This window comes from Rhipicephalus microplus, chromosome 6 (assembly GCF_043290135.1).
Source record: "Rhipicephalus microplus isolate Deutch F79 chromosome 6, USDA_Rmic, whole genome shotgun sequence".
NCBI classification, from domain to species: domain Eukaryota; kingdom Metazoa; phylum Arthropoda; class Arachnida; order Ixodida; family Ixodidae; genus Rhipicephalus; species Rhipicephalus microplus.
In genome coordinates this window covers 98401068-98416218 of record NC_134705.1, presented here as the reverse complement: position 1 = coordinate 98416218, position 15151 = coordinate 98401068, and the positions used below count along the sequence as shown (strand labels likewise).

General features: G+C 47.3%; 1 protein-coding gene across 2 annotated transcripts in view; it reads left to right on the top strand.

Moving 5' to 3' along the window:
• Dhc64C (dynein heavy chain, cytoplasmic) overlaps positions 1-15151 on the top strand; it is a 188630-nt gene that overhangs the window by 123375 nt on the left and 50104 nt on the right. Inside the window, exons 54-65 of one of the 2 annotated variants that reach the window (XM_075866271.1) lie at positions 30-225; positions 2866-2983; positions 4223-4438; positions 5216-5455; positions 6590-6774; positions 6909-6978; positions 7461-7607; positions 8166-8255; positions 8405-8465; positions 13770-13857; positions 13971-14136; positions 14931-15065. In XM_075866271.1, the coding sequence (XP_075722386.1) occupies positions 30-225; positions 2866-2983; positions 4223-4438; positions 5216-5455; positions 6590-6774; positions 6909-6978; positions 7461-7607; positions 8166-8255; positions 8405-8465; positions 13770-13857; positions 13971-14136; positions 14931-15065 (1712 nt within the window). The remainder of the gene's footprint in view (positions 1-29; positions 226-2865; positions 2984-4222; positions 4439-5215; positions 5456-6589; positions 6775-6908; positions 6979-7460; positions 7608-8165; positions 8256-8404; positions 8466-13769; positions 13858-13970; positions 14137-14930; positions 15066-15151) is intronic. The other variant, XM_037418917.2, reaches the window with a different exon arrangement.

The following is a 15151-nucleotide window of genomic DNA, read 5'->3' as shown; positions in this document are numbered from 1 at the left end:
AATATTCACGTTGCGCGTTCGGCACATAGCGGTGCAGGGCATTAAGCGCCAGCATCTGGTGGAAGTGCGGAGCATGGCTAATCCGCCGCTACCCGTTAAGACGACGCTCGAGGCCATCTGCCTCCTGCTCGGTGAACCGGCGCACGACTGGCGCGCCATCCGCTCGGTGCTCTTGGGCGACACGTTCGTCAACACCATCGTCAACTTCAGCACGGACAACATCACGTAAGCTGCGGAGAGCCGTGGGAACAACGGGTCGCACTATCTGCACAGAGGCTTCTTTTTTCATGCACATCGGGGATATTAAAAAAAAAAAAAAGAATGCAGAATCGACTCGAATAGACGTTTTCCGGATTTTTTGATTGCACGCTGAGGTCTTGTTGCTCAGTCAGCATATAACTGTTCTATTTGCACAGTACTAAAAGTCTCTTCCGGCATGACAGACTAAAATATTTGCCTTTTTAAATTGTTAAACGATAATATCTAAATGGCTTCAAGCAAGAACACCAGGGCATCTTGAATAATTTTTCATAACTCATTTCAATGAACTAAGATTAAGTGCCAGCTTGGTAGAATGAGTGCAAATCATGTCATGGTGCACCATGTCGTGCTTGCTGCCACACTGGTTTCCACACAGGATAGTGCAAGAAAGATGGGTAAATTGCTCCCTGTTATTTCTAATGATCAACATCATCATAACTATCATTATGATGATTTGATACCCGCAAACGTGTATTGGCGTCATGTAAACGTCGGTGACTTTAACAACTAGTGGTTTTGAAACCAACTTCATCTGCATCGGGTCAGAGTATAATCTCGTACGTGTCTCCCAAAAGTGTTGCACCTTAAAAGGACAGCATTCTGAAAATGTGTTGGTACTCTTCTGACATTTCCTGGGCCAGCATTCTGTCTTACACTGCACACAGGCAATCGCACAGAACTCTATGCACACATTCGCACATGCAGGAATTTCTTGCTTTTGTTCTGTTCTATATGGATCGGCTCTGCAAGGTTTTTTTCTTTTTCTAATTCTTAATAGAAGATATATTCTTAATTGCAAAAACCGGATAATTGCATCCCCTCTCTCTTACGTATCCACTGCTGCCATTTTTCTCTCTGGCTGCCACGGGGATAAACTTTTGGCGCGAGCATGTGTGACCATGAAGGCAACATGGAAAATGGAATGCAGTGCAGCACTGTTAAAGTGGCGCAGACCACAAGATAAAAAATGCAAGACGACCAATGTCAGGCACATTTTCAGCACTTTTGTTGGATGTAATGTGCTGACTTGTGAAGCAAAGCCATTTTGCCTAGAGCAACCACTCAGAAGAAAAGAAGTTGGAATGAAAAAGATGCTGTCGTGCTATTCCGCTTCCATTTTCCTACGCTGTTATTTATGCACATCTGTCTATTTGTTCTCCGGGATGTGCCGCCTTTATTTATGTGAACCTTCAGTCTCATGTGAGAATGCAGCTGTTAGCGTTCTTGTGGGCAGAGTAGTCCCCGAGAAATTCTTAAATGCACACTAATTGCTATATGAAGGCCTTCAAAGCTTCACTGAGTTCTTAGGACTTCTTAAAACACGGCCTTGATTTTGGTTGAACGTATTAAATTTTATTTGCATCTCTGGCCGTGAGTTTCATGCCAGCCAATAGTCTGGCCAATACGACGTGGCTCGTATTTTTATTGCAGGGAGCAGAGTTTTATGCCCTTGCAAGCTCAAAAGGCACAGCAGTAGCATTTTATTTTTGATAAAAGAAAAATTTCTGCTAATTGTTTGAACTCTTGAGTCCCATACCATAAAATGTCTTGTGAGCACCTAGGAAGTTCTTCAAATTTTGTCAGCAAGGGCTGCTGCGAACCCTGTGTGGGGCGGTGAGACGTTACGTTTGCTCTGATATCTCAGCAAAGTTTTGTCATGGTAGTCATAAACAGGTGAAGTGTTCGTGAAGCTGAAGATGGAAAGGTTTTTTAGTTGGCTTGGAATGTAGGAGCTGGTACTTAGGTCACAAAAATTAATAGCTCAGCAGTTTTACATGGTAAAAACAAGAAGTATTAAATTATCTCTTTAGTATGAAGATTTCACTCTAAAGTACAGGTAGCTCTTAATGTTTTAGCTCATACGTGGCTTTTACAAAACGTCTTGTCGAATTGATGTACGCTTGTTTTAGGAGTACTAATGCAAAAAAAAAGCCTGCAAAAAAAAAACATCAACAGCAGTAATTTTGCAGCCTATCAGTATGGCCCTGATGAGCTTTTCTATACTAAATCAGTCTATTTGTTTTGTTTGGTTGTTGTCTTTTGTGTAACATTAAAGTTTTAAATACAAATACTTGTGGCTTTAGCAGATGCACTCTTCTGGACAAGTCTACTTGTAATTCTGGTCTAGAATATTGCTTGATGATGGTGATACAGTTATTGTAAACGTCCTGCTCTTGGCGCATTGAAACAGTATTTGTGGCCAATGAATTTGGAAAGTACTGCATTTCGCCGCCTCAATCGAGTCTTTTGAATTGGTGCAGTTGGTGCATGTGCATTTGGCAGTTCATTGTAGTAGAGTGCTTCTGCACGAACAGCTGGCAATAAACGCATTATCATGAACTGAAAATAATTAGCAGCACGTGTTGAAGATAGATATATACTAATTGTCTCGATAATGAAAAGTAACTACATAGTCTAAACCTAGCTGCATCAATTTTTCTCATACTTCCCCTCTTCTAGCCCACAATGTAACTATAAAATGACATCCTAAGCAATAAGAGGCTGCTATATTGAAATGCTATCGAAATGTGTGAGTGGAAGCACTGCTTTTTTTTTTGCTGGCATCATCCGGTGAGTTGTTCGAACATTACTTTGTACGCGTAGCGATGACATCCGAAACAAGATGAAGACCAAATACCTGAACAACCCGGAGTTCAACTTTGAGAAGGTCAACCGTGCCAGCCTTGCCTGTGGGCCCATGGTCAAGTGGGCCATTGCTCAGGTGAGTGTTGCCGTTTTCTCACCAAATGCAGTTCTGACGGTGGTCAAGCTGTGCACAGTGCAGTGTTCAGTTTTGCGCCGTCAACAATGAAGCGTTTGGACACGTGGTAATCGGGACCTCTCTGCGGCTGCGCTAACACGCCCCATCCATCTAATGTATAAGGGCGTTCGAACAAAGCCATCTTTAATTGAAAACAGTTGGCCAATTTTTTCATTATGTGTAGACATTTGCGTCACTGCCAGGGTAAAATAACTTCATAAATTTTGGAAACTGAAATTCTTTGTATTTTTGTTTGTTTATTATTGCTTTTTTTACATTTGTGTAGTGATTTCAGTTTAGAATGACATTGATTGAAGTTCACCACCTCCACTTTTTTTTATTATTATTTCCTAGCATGAAATTGACGCTCTCGCTTGTCGATATGTTTGCAGTATTAGCAGTTTTCAAAACCCAGCTTTGCTGCCAGCCGACCAGACATAAAAAGGAATCACCGTTTTTGCCATAAACTGCCATTTGTTGTCCCAGTATGAGCTCTAGGATATTTTAATGTGTGAGCTGGCAGGCCTTCAGAGCTATTTTATTTTTTGGCAATTTCACCCCTAGAAGTCAAATTTCAGGTTGTTTGTCAACTTAGTTGTCTGCAGGCAATGTGAAAATTTGGATGTTAATTGTTAACTAATCAAGCTAGCTCTTGTACAGAAAAAGCCCTACTGTTTTGGAAGTATCTGACTTTCAGCACAATTTGTTTACAAAATTTTGTTAGTGAAACTTGTTAGTGGCGCACATATGAAAGATTTGTTAACCTACAGTGAGCGACTTCAGGTTTCCGTGATGCACTCACTGCAAGAGTGCACCTGCTGCACATTGGAAAGAACGTTGTTGTTTGGCTTTCTGAATAGAACATCAAAGATTTCACCTCCAGCAATATATTAAATACAAAACTGGGCTTTGGGAATATTACTTAGAGAACGTATGCCAAAAATAAAAAGCAATCTTTCCTGTCGTTATTAGAAATATTGGAAGCCGAGAAGGAATTGCCATCAAAAGAAATGAGGCTCTGCTATTGAACTTTCACGGGGACACCTTCTTCAAATTGTTGATTTGTTTATCAGTAAAGCATGGGGCAGGTTTCTTGCAAGGTTGTTGCTACGCTTTGGAACAGACGTTTTCTCCGCATTTTCCTCTACCCTCGATCGGCGTTTCGCTGAAAAAAGCAACCTGTGTGTGCCTGTCCTGCAGATCAACTTTGCGGACATGCTGAAGCGTGTGGAGCCCCTACGTAATGAACTGGCCAGCCTGGAAGCCGAGGCGGACAGCAACAAGCACAACGCCGAAGAAATCGACTCGGTCATCGTGCAGCTGGAGAAGAGCATTGCCTCTTACAAGGAGGAGTACGCCAACCTCGTCTCGCAGGCGCAGGCCATCAAGACCGACCTGGCCAACGTCCAGGCGAAGGTGAGCTTGCTAAAGTGTTGGGGTACACGGGAAGGACCCCTGGCTTCTCTTTTACGATATTTCTTTAAGCTTGAGGTGTTATGGTTGCTTGAAAATAAGGCATGTAACTGGCAAGTACGGGGATGTAGCACTTATATGAGGGTCGGAAATGAAAATGCTCCCGTTCCTACATTTAGGTGGACATTAAATGTAACATTGAGTTTCCAAGAAATCAGAATATTTTGTATCGAAGTTGCTTATGCCTTTGACAAGTTCTGTTCGACACCTTCGCCAGGTTTGAACTAGCTTCATTTTATTGACTTCATGCAGCGCAGAACTAAATAAGAACTGTATTGGCCAGTCAGTATCAAGAATTGGCTGCATGCTGTAGTAATTGAGGCTTCGTAGACCGTCATTGTGCCGGGGGGGGGGGGGGGGGGGATGACTAAACGCAAATAGCTAAAGAACCCTTCTTCTATTTTGGGATTCTGATTGATTGGCACTGCCAGTAACTTTTCCTGCTAAGTCTGTTACTGATCATGTAGCTGATGGTTCACTGCAGCAACATCGTGACTGTGCTTTTAAATTTGTACTGTAGTTCATGCTGTCTATCGTACATGGTCACATGATTTTCACACGATAGTTGAGTGTTTCTAGTTTCGTTATGGATTTCATTGCTTTGAAATCATTCGAGTGTAGCGCCCTTGCCCAACTTCCTTCCAGTCAACCAGATTGCTTTAGCAACCATCGCTTGTGTGTTCACTTCACTTATGCTCAAATCTCAATATTTTCATTCAGGTGGACCGCAGCATTGCCCTGCTGAGCAGCTTGAGCTCTGAGAAGCAGCGCTGGGAGGACACGAGCGAGACCTTCAAGAACCAGATGTCCACCATATCCGGTGACGTCCTCCTGGGCTCGGCGTTCCTGGCGTACGCGGGCTACTTCGACCAGCAGTACCGACAGAACCTCTTCAACAATTGGTGCGCCCATCTGCAGCAGGCGGGCATTCACTTCCGCCTCGATCTGGCACGCACCGAGGTGAGCCCTGCATTTCTTGCTGTAACCTTCTGGCTACCACGTAGAAGTGGTGCCAATGCGTGTGGACACAATAAGCAGTGGGATCTCTCTTTTGGCCCTTCAGTGCCAATGATTTTAGGTGTTCAACATGCTGCATTGTAACGTTTGCTGAAGGGTTAACCTCTTGTGATCCACAACCTTTACCTACCTTGCTTTCGTCCATTAAGGTCCCTGACTAAAAAAAAAAGCTAAGCTCAAGAAAAGTCTACTTACTCTTGTAGATGGCACATAATGTAGTGAGAAAACTCGCATGAATGGACCACGAAAAAAACTTGTCAAATTGTGACAATGATGCAACAGACCACTGTGACCGGGTTTTGCTGTTCAGAGGGGCCCAAAAATGGATTGCAAGGGTTTCAATAAGCTAGGCAGACTTGTGGGTATTGCTTCACTACAGCATCTACTCAGCAGATAAGGATACAAATAAATTACACTCGAACGTCGATATAATGATTGCTGATATAAAGAAATATTAGTTATAACGAAGTAAATGATAAATGGTCCAGCAATAACTATAGTGTTAGGAATACATCTTTATCACAAATTTTTGGATATAATGAACCTATATTTGTGCAAGGTGCAACTTGGTTATAATGAGAACTGAGTGTACATGAAAATTCGCCTATCGCTTCATTTGCATTGGAAAGGAAAGACATGAGCAGCAGATAAGGAGTTAGTCATTTGGGCAATTAATATGGAAGCCTTGTGGCATATCTCTGCATTCCACAGTGAGGCTTATACTTGTAGTTGCAAGGACACACCTGATGAAACATTGCTTGTGGTCCTTATTTTTTCACAATGGTGTACCGTGGAGGTTTCAATGTATGCCTGTGGAACAGACTCGTAACATGCATTCTGGTGCACAGGCAGAAAGGCATGATGGGAGGCATTCTGTAGGCTCCCGTTTCCTTTAGGGTACAATTGTGCTTTTTTTGCTACATGTCTCTATTTTCAGAGTAGAAAAAGAGGACTTCATTTTTCTGTAGTGAAGCTCTCCAAGTTAACTTAGTTGGTCACTTTTCGATTTAGTGACGGCTATCGTTAAATCAGTCTAGCAGTGTCGAAATTTGTATCCATTTTTCTATTACATTGCAGTACCTATCGACGGCAGACGAACGCCTCCGCTGGCAAGCCAACGCATTGCCAACCGACGACCTGTGCACCGAGAATGCCATCATGCTGAAGCGGTTCAACCGCTATCCCCTCATTATCGATCCGTCTGGTCAGGCCACCAAGTACATCCTCAATGAGTTCCGAGAGCGCAAGATTACCAAGACCAGGTAAGAGAAACGCAGGCTTATGTCACTTGCGAAAATGACAGAAGCTTTTAATCTGCGCTGCATTCCGATCACGCTTTTCCTGCGGTTGATATTTTCTCGCTCTGGTACGCACTGAAACATCGCATCGTTTTCAGCTTCCTAGATGACTCCTTCCGGAAGAACTTGGAGAGTGCGTTGCGTTTCGGCAACCCATTGCTTGTTCAGGTAGGATATGGCTCATCGTCAATATTCACTGCACGAAGTTGTAAACGTTAGCTCAATCTTTCATATCTTGAAAATAAATTTTTGTGTGGCATATTGTGTTGCCAAATTTCACACATAAGCATTTGGATCAGTCAGCGTGTCATGCCAATGTGGAAAAATATGTGGTGCAGCTGGCCAGACATTTTTCAACTGCTTATCCTTTCTGTTGTAAGGGTATTCTTTCGTTAATGGAATTTATGGAAAGCTTAACACCCGACTCTGCCAATTCTTAAAGGCTCCACTGCCTTGTCTTAGCATACTACCTAGAGCTCAGTCGATCAACATTTGCAGTGTGCTTGAATCACTCATTTTAGTGCTTTTATTAACAAGTGCATTAGCAGAACTAATTGATAGATTGGTTGGTGTGCTTCTATTAGGAACATTACACTTTTCGCATAGGCCATGCTGTTTCCTAACCGTTGGCTAACTCTGAATTGGTCCAGGATGTGGAGAGCTACGACCCGATCCTGAATCCAGTGTTGAACAGAGAGGTTCGCAAGACGGGTGGCCGTGTCCTGATCACACTCGGTGACCAGGACATCGACTTGTCTCCTACATTCTGCATTTTCTTATCTACCCGTGACCCAACCGTAAGTTCCACTTTTCGGGTGTTTCTGCTATGATAATATACAGTCAAACTCCTTTATAAAAGACACTAATCTAAGAGATGAATGGGTATAAGAGACACCAGCGTGCCTATATTAATCTAAGAGATGAATTGGTATAAGAGACACCAGCGTGCCTATGTTGAAATAGGAGTCGATGAGAAAATGCATGAGTGGTACCCTGCTTATGAAAGACACCTTATACATAAAACACAAGAATTGCTACCCTGTGCATGTCTCTTATAAAGGGGTTTAACTGTATAAAAGACAAGAATTGCTGCCCGGTTCATGTCTCTTATAAAGGGGTTCAACTGTATACGTTAAACTGTGAGTTAAAAATTACCTTTATAACGAATTTTTGAATATACAAACCTGTTTTCGTGTAAGGTGCAACTTTGTTATGATGCGGTTTGAGTGTACTACCTCTGGTGTTGCTGGGCTTGCACTTTTTGCTTTGTATTTGGGTGCTAGCTTTTGGCGAGACACCTGTGACATCGTTGCCTCGCTTGTAGCAAGCTAATCTCTGCGAAATCCTCTCTCCAGGTGGAGTTCCCACCTGACCTTTGTTCGAGGGTAACCTTTGTCAACTTCACGGTGACCCGGAGCAGCTTGCAGAGCCAGTGCCTGAATCAGGTGGGCTTGTCTGACCTTCAGAAAGTGTCGCCACCTCCCGAAGTTACTTGAGGAATATGTCGTGAAGAAAGCAGAACGTACTATATTGTGAAGTATCCAGAATATAAACAGTCTAATTTTTCTTCTTGCCTTGCGAATGTTGGGCGCAGGTCTTGAAGGCGGAGCGAGAGGACATTGACGAAAAGCGCTCGGATCTCCTGAAACTTCAGGGTGAGGAGCACGGTTTCTGCAACGTCATTAAGGAGTTCTAGCCTGTCTGGCATTCCAGTAGTATATCTGATGGCTTTGGTATATTGTACAGGGTTACCAGAATGATGGCATCGACATTTTCTCGAAACTTCAACTATCTGCAATTGTGGTTTCTTATTGTTCAGTGGGTGTTTGTATTGTTAAAATGATTTTTGCCATACGTGTATGGCAAAAATTCTTTTGGTGTCTGTTAGGCGATGCCGTACATGTACTGTATGTGGATGATGATGATGAAAAACATTTATTATAAAAGAGAGAAGAGAGAGGTACGGGGCCAAAGCATGACCCTGCTACATGGTCGGCGTCCTTAGTCCGGGACACCGCATGACGAGGCCCCTACTCCCGCCCGTCTCACCAGAGCCCGTTGAGACTCTAGTGATGAGCAGTTGAGGAGGGCAGTCTCCCATGCCTCTCGGGAAGGGGTAGGGGAAGGGGGTAGGTGGGGATTTTTCGGACATGCCCATACCATGTGGAAGATATCACACGTCTCCCCACAGTATGGGCACCGCCCATCTGTGTTCGCATCGAAATGCTTTAAGATTGCAGGACAGAGTAGAGTACCTTTCTGCAGGCGCCTTAGAGTTCGCTCTTCCGCCTTACTCAACCCCTTTGCAGGAGCCGGGTAAAGGCGGTGAGTGTCACGATAATAGGTCAGAATTTCTTTGAACCGCAGCAGCGGTGTATTGGCCTCCGAGTCATAAGAGCCAAGGTGAGGAGCCCGGTGGGTAAGCGCTCGGGCGGCCGCGTCAGCGGCCTCATTACCTCGTAAGCCCTGATGGCCAGGAGCCCATACGATGCGTTTCGGGGCTGGATCAGCGAGAGCCCGTTTTAGAATTTGGCTGGCTAGGGAAGATATCTCTCCTACCAAGTAATGAGTACATGCTTTCCGGGAGTCCGTGATGATAACTTTCGAGTTGGGGTCCGCAGCAGCAAGCGCTATCGCGACTTCCTCAGCGCGCTCTGGATTTTGTGCTCGTAACGAGAGCCCATTGACATGCTTTTCCCGGTGAACTACAGAGGCCGTGTAAAATCCCGTGGGCGAAGGCCCTGCTATATCTACGTAGAATACACCAGGTCGGGAGCCGTGTTGCCTCTCAAGCGTGCGAGCCCGCGCCTGTCTTCTGCTTTCGTGCGTGTGCTTATCCATGTTACTGGGGAGTGGAGCGACCGAGAGCATATGCCGCCATAGTTCCGGAATACGCTCCGCCTCCTCTGCAGTGCAAGTGTGCTGTATATGTAAGCGGTTTAGCAGGCGGCGCCCGGGAGCCGTCTGCACGAGCCGCGTATATTGATTCATAAGGTGGGCCTCCCGCAACTCCTGGTAGGAGTTGAGCACACCTAACGCCCTCAGTTTGGCGTTGGAAGTGGCCACCGGGAGATCCAGAGCTCGTTTAGTAGCCTTACGAATGATGGCATCTATTCTTTCGTCTTCTTGCTTGTTAGTGCGAAGGTATGGGACGGCGTAGAGGATCCGGCTAGTCACGAAGGCATGCGCGAGCCGAAGCGCGTCCCTGCCCCGCAGACCACCCTGCTTGTTGGAAACGCGGTGAATCATGCGCCCTACCTGTTTGCCTATTCTCTTAAGTTTCGCTATAGTGGAGTCCGGTCTAAGTCTGTGGTGAATGAACAGGCCCAGAACCCGGAGCTCCTCTACCTCTCTGATGGGAACCCCAGACAGGGAGATGTGTATGGCTGACTTATCTCTTGGCTTCGCTCTAACGTGCAGAAGCTCTGATTTGTTTGGAGCACATTGGAGTCCACAATCGTTGGGATACGCCTCGACTATGGATGCGGCCTGCTGAAGGCGTTCCTGCATTTCACCAAGGCTTCCTTCAGTGGTCCAGATTGTAATATCGTCGGCATATACTGCGTGTTGTGTGCCTTCCACCCTGGCCAATTCGCTTGGAAGGCGCATCATAGCAATGTTGAAAAGGAGTGGTGAGAACACTGCTCCCTGTGGGGTACCCCGTGTTCCCATAATGTACGGGCCATATTCCTCGTCCTCGATCCGAAGAAGTGCCTGGCGTTTAGAGAGAAAATCTCTGACATATGCAAAGGCCTTAGCCCCGCAATCAGTGGAGCTCAAGTTAGCCAGGATGCTGCTGTGTTTAACATTGTCGAAAGCCCCCTTCAGATCAAGGGCTAGGATGGCTTTATCATTGTGTTGCATACTTATGGGCTGTATGACGGCCCTATGGAGCTGGAGAAGGACGTCCTGTGCAGACATGTGTGGGCGAAACCCAAACATGGTGTCTGCAAAGAAGCCCTTGCCCTCAAGGTATGGGGAGAGGCGATCCCGTACCATCGTCTCCATAAGCTTGCCCGCGCACGAAGTCAGTGATATGGGCCTCAGATTTTCCGTATTCACGGCCTTGCCTGCTTTGGGGATAAAAGTCACAAGGGACGTTTTCCATTCGGAAGGGAGCGCACGGCCGTCCCAGATCTCGTTCATGTATTCCAATAAATGGAGGTAAGCTGTGTCAGGGAGGTTTGCCAACAGCTTTACTGTTATGCGGTCCAGCCCCGGAGCCGTACCCCTGCGCATTTTAGCTAAAGCCGCTTTAAGGTCATGCAACTCAAAACGGGCATCGAGTTGGTGGTTAGGCTTACCAGAGTACGTGTACGCCGGCCCAGGCGGGTCCTCCGTACGACAGAGATACCTATCGCACAGAGCATCCGCAAGCTGTGCCGGAGTGCCTTGGTACCCTTGCAGAGCTCGCCGGAGCTGCTTCTGCGCCTCCCCTCTCGTTTGAGAGGGGTCTATGAGACTGTAAAAGAGACGCCATGTCCCCTTCGAGCTCATCTGACGAGCTGCGGCGTCGCAGCGGGCTATCCAATTTGAATCTGAGAGTTGGGCAGCATACGCTGCAGCTTGTTCCGTGAGTTGGGCTATGCGGATACGTTATTTGCGATTAGTCTTCTGCTTTTTCCAACGTTTTGTTAAGCTTCGGCGCGCCTCCCACAAGTGTAGGAGGTGAGTGTCAACTGCGGGGATTTCTTCGTTGGTTTGGAGGGTAGTAGTAAGTCTTTTCTGAATGTTGTTTACGTGTTGAGCCCATTCTGCATAGCCTCCAGAAAATAGTACGGGAGGGATAGTCTGATTGCGAAATTGGGTCCAATCGGTCAACTTGGCTTGACCGCATTTTTTATGAGCTGACTTTTCCAGGAGTGTGACCCGGAGAAGGCAGTGATCACTGCCTAGAGAATCGCCCAAGTTCTCCCAGGTAGCATCCTTAGCGTTTTTTAGGAGAGAGAGGTCCGGACAGGTGTCACGGGTTACCGAATTCCCCACTCGAGTGGGGTACGCCGGATCCGTGAGCAGCGTGAGGCGAAGGGTGGAGATAAGCTCCGCCAGCTTACGTCCTCTGGCCTTCTCGTAGTGATAGCCCCAGTGAAGGCTGGGAGCATTGAAGTCTCCCACGATCACTAAGGGGTCCTTGTCTGCCAACTTGATCGCCCGGAGGAAGATTTCGCTAAAAGTTACGCGGGGCTTATGCGGGGGGCTGTATATATTTAGGATGTGTATTGACTGGTCGCGACGTCTGAGAGGCAGTACTCTGACCATTGTGTATTCTTGTTCAGTACTTAAGTTTAAATCGACCTGAATCGCGGTATATGCCTTGTTCACCAGGATGCATGACGAGGTCCCCCCCTGGAAAGTGCTATAGCCAGAGAATTTAACGTCCAAACCGGGCTCCTGCAAAGCAAGCAAGGCAGGCATGTTTCCGAGGGACTGCAAGTAGAGCTGAAGGTGCGACCGTTTTTTCCAGGCTCTAAAACCCCTGCAGTTCTATTGTATAATCTCAAATTTTTGTAGATATTTAGCTTGTTTATTAGATCGGCTAGCCATCTTTTAGTATTTATTTACGGTGCAGAGGACCGGTCCGGACCTGGAGCCGGCCCCGAAAAGCCTTCTTCTGCTGCCTGACGGGAGGCCGGCTTGCGCTTAACCTGCGGGGAGTCGCTCTGAGTGGTGTTTTTAATTTGGGCGATAACCCAGGGCTGCATGGCTTTAAGGACTGAGTTAGAGACCTGCGCCACAATTTCGGGAAGTGCTTGCGTTAAGGCTGCCGTGAACATGTCCTGAAAGGACTCGCGGACTTCCGACATGATTTGAGTGGGGAGGGCTGCCACGCTCGCCTCTAATTGCTCGGTTTTATGCTCTAGGGACTCGATGAGACCGATGGATCCGGTAATGGAAGCTGGTCCAACTACCGTGTCCGCGTCCTGCCGCGAGAGGCTAGTGAGGCGGGATGTGACGGAAGAGCCGTCATCCCCGTCCTCTGCCTCGGCTTCCTGCACTGGCTCGGATGACCCAACCTGCTTCGCTTCTAATTCCTGAATTTTGCGCGCAAGAATTTGGTTCTGGCGCCTGAGCTCCCCTATCTGCTGCTGTAGGGCGGTTTCGGTAGGGGAGGGAGAAGAGGAAGGTCCAGAGACTGCCCCACCCCAACAGCTCACCTGTGCTTGGACGGGTGTCAAGGGTGGGAAGTCCTTGACCAAGGCAGGAGGCCCCGACGGGGTCCCAGGCTTTACATAGGTGGAGTGCCCGGTGTCGGTCTTCTTGAGTTCTAGCTTATTCGACTTGGCGGCTGGTGCTTTCTTGGGGCCAGTCTTGGGAGTCGGAGCCTGTTTGTTCCCCCCGTTCCCCCCCGTTGTCCTCGGCTTGGATCCGCGTGGGGATCCCGACTTGACCGGCTGCCGGAACCGTCCAGCACAACCGGGAGCTCCAGTCTTGTGGCCACCGCCGCAGAGGAGGCAGCTCGGAATGCACTGGTGTTCCGTAGGGCCGTCAGGAGTAGCAGCAGGTACCTGAACGCCGCAGCTTGTGCAGCGGCCGGGCTGGGTGCGCGGGCAAGTATCTGCTCGATGGCCCACTGTGCCACAAAGTGGGCATGCAGGCACTGTCTTCTTATACAAGCGAACAGGGAGCCGCTCGCAGTTGTATAACACTGTCCGTGGCACCTTGGTCCCCGCGAAGGTGATCACCGCAACCGGGGTGTCCCCAAGCTTGCGCACAGACACTATATTTGGCTCAGCACTGAGCTTGCTTTTCACAGTTTCGGACGTTTCGTCTTGAGAGACATGCACGATGCCCCTGACAGAACTCACCGGAGAGTTTGGGATGTCCCCGGAATGTTAGCTGGCGGCCCCCGACTGGCAACTGTATGTATGTATGTATGTGGAGGTTTCCCTTGACACTCCTGCGAGTTATTTCAACGCAGACGACAACTCATGGTGGGCCGATTCTCGTTTCCAACGCAGGAGAGTTCCATGTGCGGCTGCGGCAGCTGGAGAAGTCTCTCCTCCAGGCCTTGAATGACTCGAAAGGCAGGATTCTGGATGACGACAGGTTTGTCCGCACAATTTCTAGTGGTCACGTGCACCTGAGAATGTCAAGTGTTGGTTGCGTGGTCTTGAATGTCCAACGGTTGTTGTAACTCTGTTTCCTAACCAATGGTGCAGTGTGATAAGCACGCTTGAAAAGCTAAAGAACGAGGCGGCCGAGATTTCGCGCAAGGTGGAAGAGACGGACAAGGTGATGGCCGAGGTGGAGGCCGTCTCCCTCCAGTACCAGCCCCTGGCGCAGGCCTGCTCCTCCATCTTCTTCACCCTCGAAGGACTCCACCAGGTGTGACGACCCGTGTTCTCGACAATGCCGCCACGAGCAGCATAACTATGTTCGCTTAACTTATTGATACGTAACGTAGAACCACAGCCACTTACAACTATTTCGGACATGCCCGATTATTCGCGCACTTCTCCGGCACCACCATGCTCCTAACACCATTGTACAAGGACGGCTGCAATATCAAAATGCAGAAAAGATTCAGCATCGAATTTCGCTAACTTCGGCTCTGAAAACACATCTGAAACTGCATCACGCGGAGAGGCCGGTGGTGCCATGTTGATCATCTCGCAGCCTCAAACGAGTGCTCGTGCGCTAATCCAGATGTAGCCGTTGCATTTCTAAAAGTTTAGCTTTTATAAGTATTGCGTAATCAACCTATGCCAAATTATTGCGGTGAAGCATGCAGTGTGAAAAGGGACCACGACCACTAAATGTCTGTGTTCTGTAATTGCACACGTGCGCATTTACTACCTTCTGTGCAGTATTACAACCACGTGGTTAGTGTACTCGTGTGCCTGAAGAGTTGTTTAAGACGCGAGTCTGGCTCTTTTGATCTTTTTAGGCAGGCATTTATTTCTTCAACCGATTTCACATTGTTTAGGGAGTTCAAACAGTAGTATAATGGCTGTAGTTAATAACGTACTTTGGCAGAAAGATGGAAGTTACCAAGTTTGCAAAGAAGGAATCAAGGACTGCACTGCAGCTTAGTTCAAAAATTTATAGACATTTGCACGCTCTCTGCCCTGTAAGAATTAGTATTGAAGTCCCTCTATACATTTCGTGTGTCCGTACAGGCCCACTTCCTGTACCAGTACTCGCTCCACTTCTTCCTGGAGATCTACAACGACGTGCTGACCAACAACAGCCATCTGACTGGAATAGTGGACCACACCGCACGGCTGGGCATCATCACCAAGGACCTCTTCCAGGTGGGCTTGACGTTGGAAAAAGCGAAGTTTGTTCTGTTAACTTGTTGTCTCACAGTTTGGTGCATCTTTTTTATTATTGGGATCAA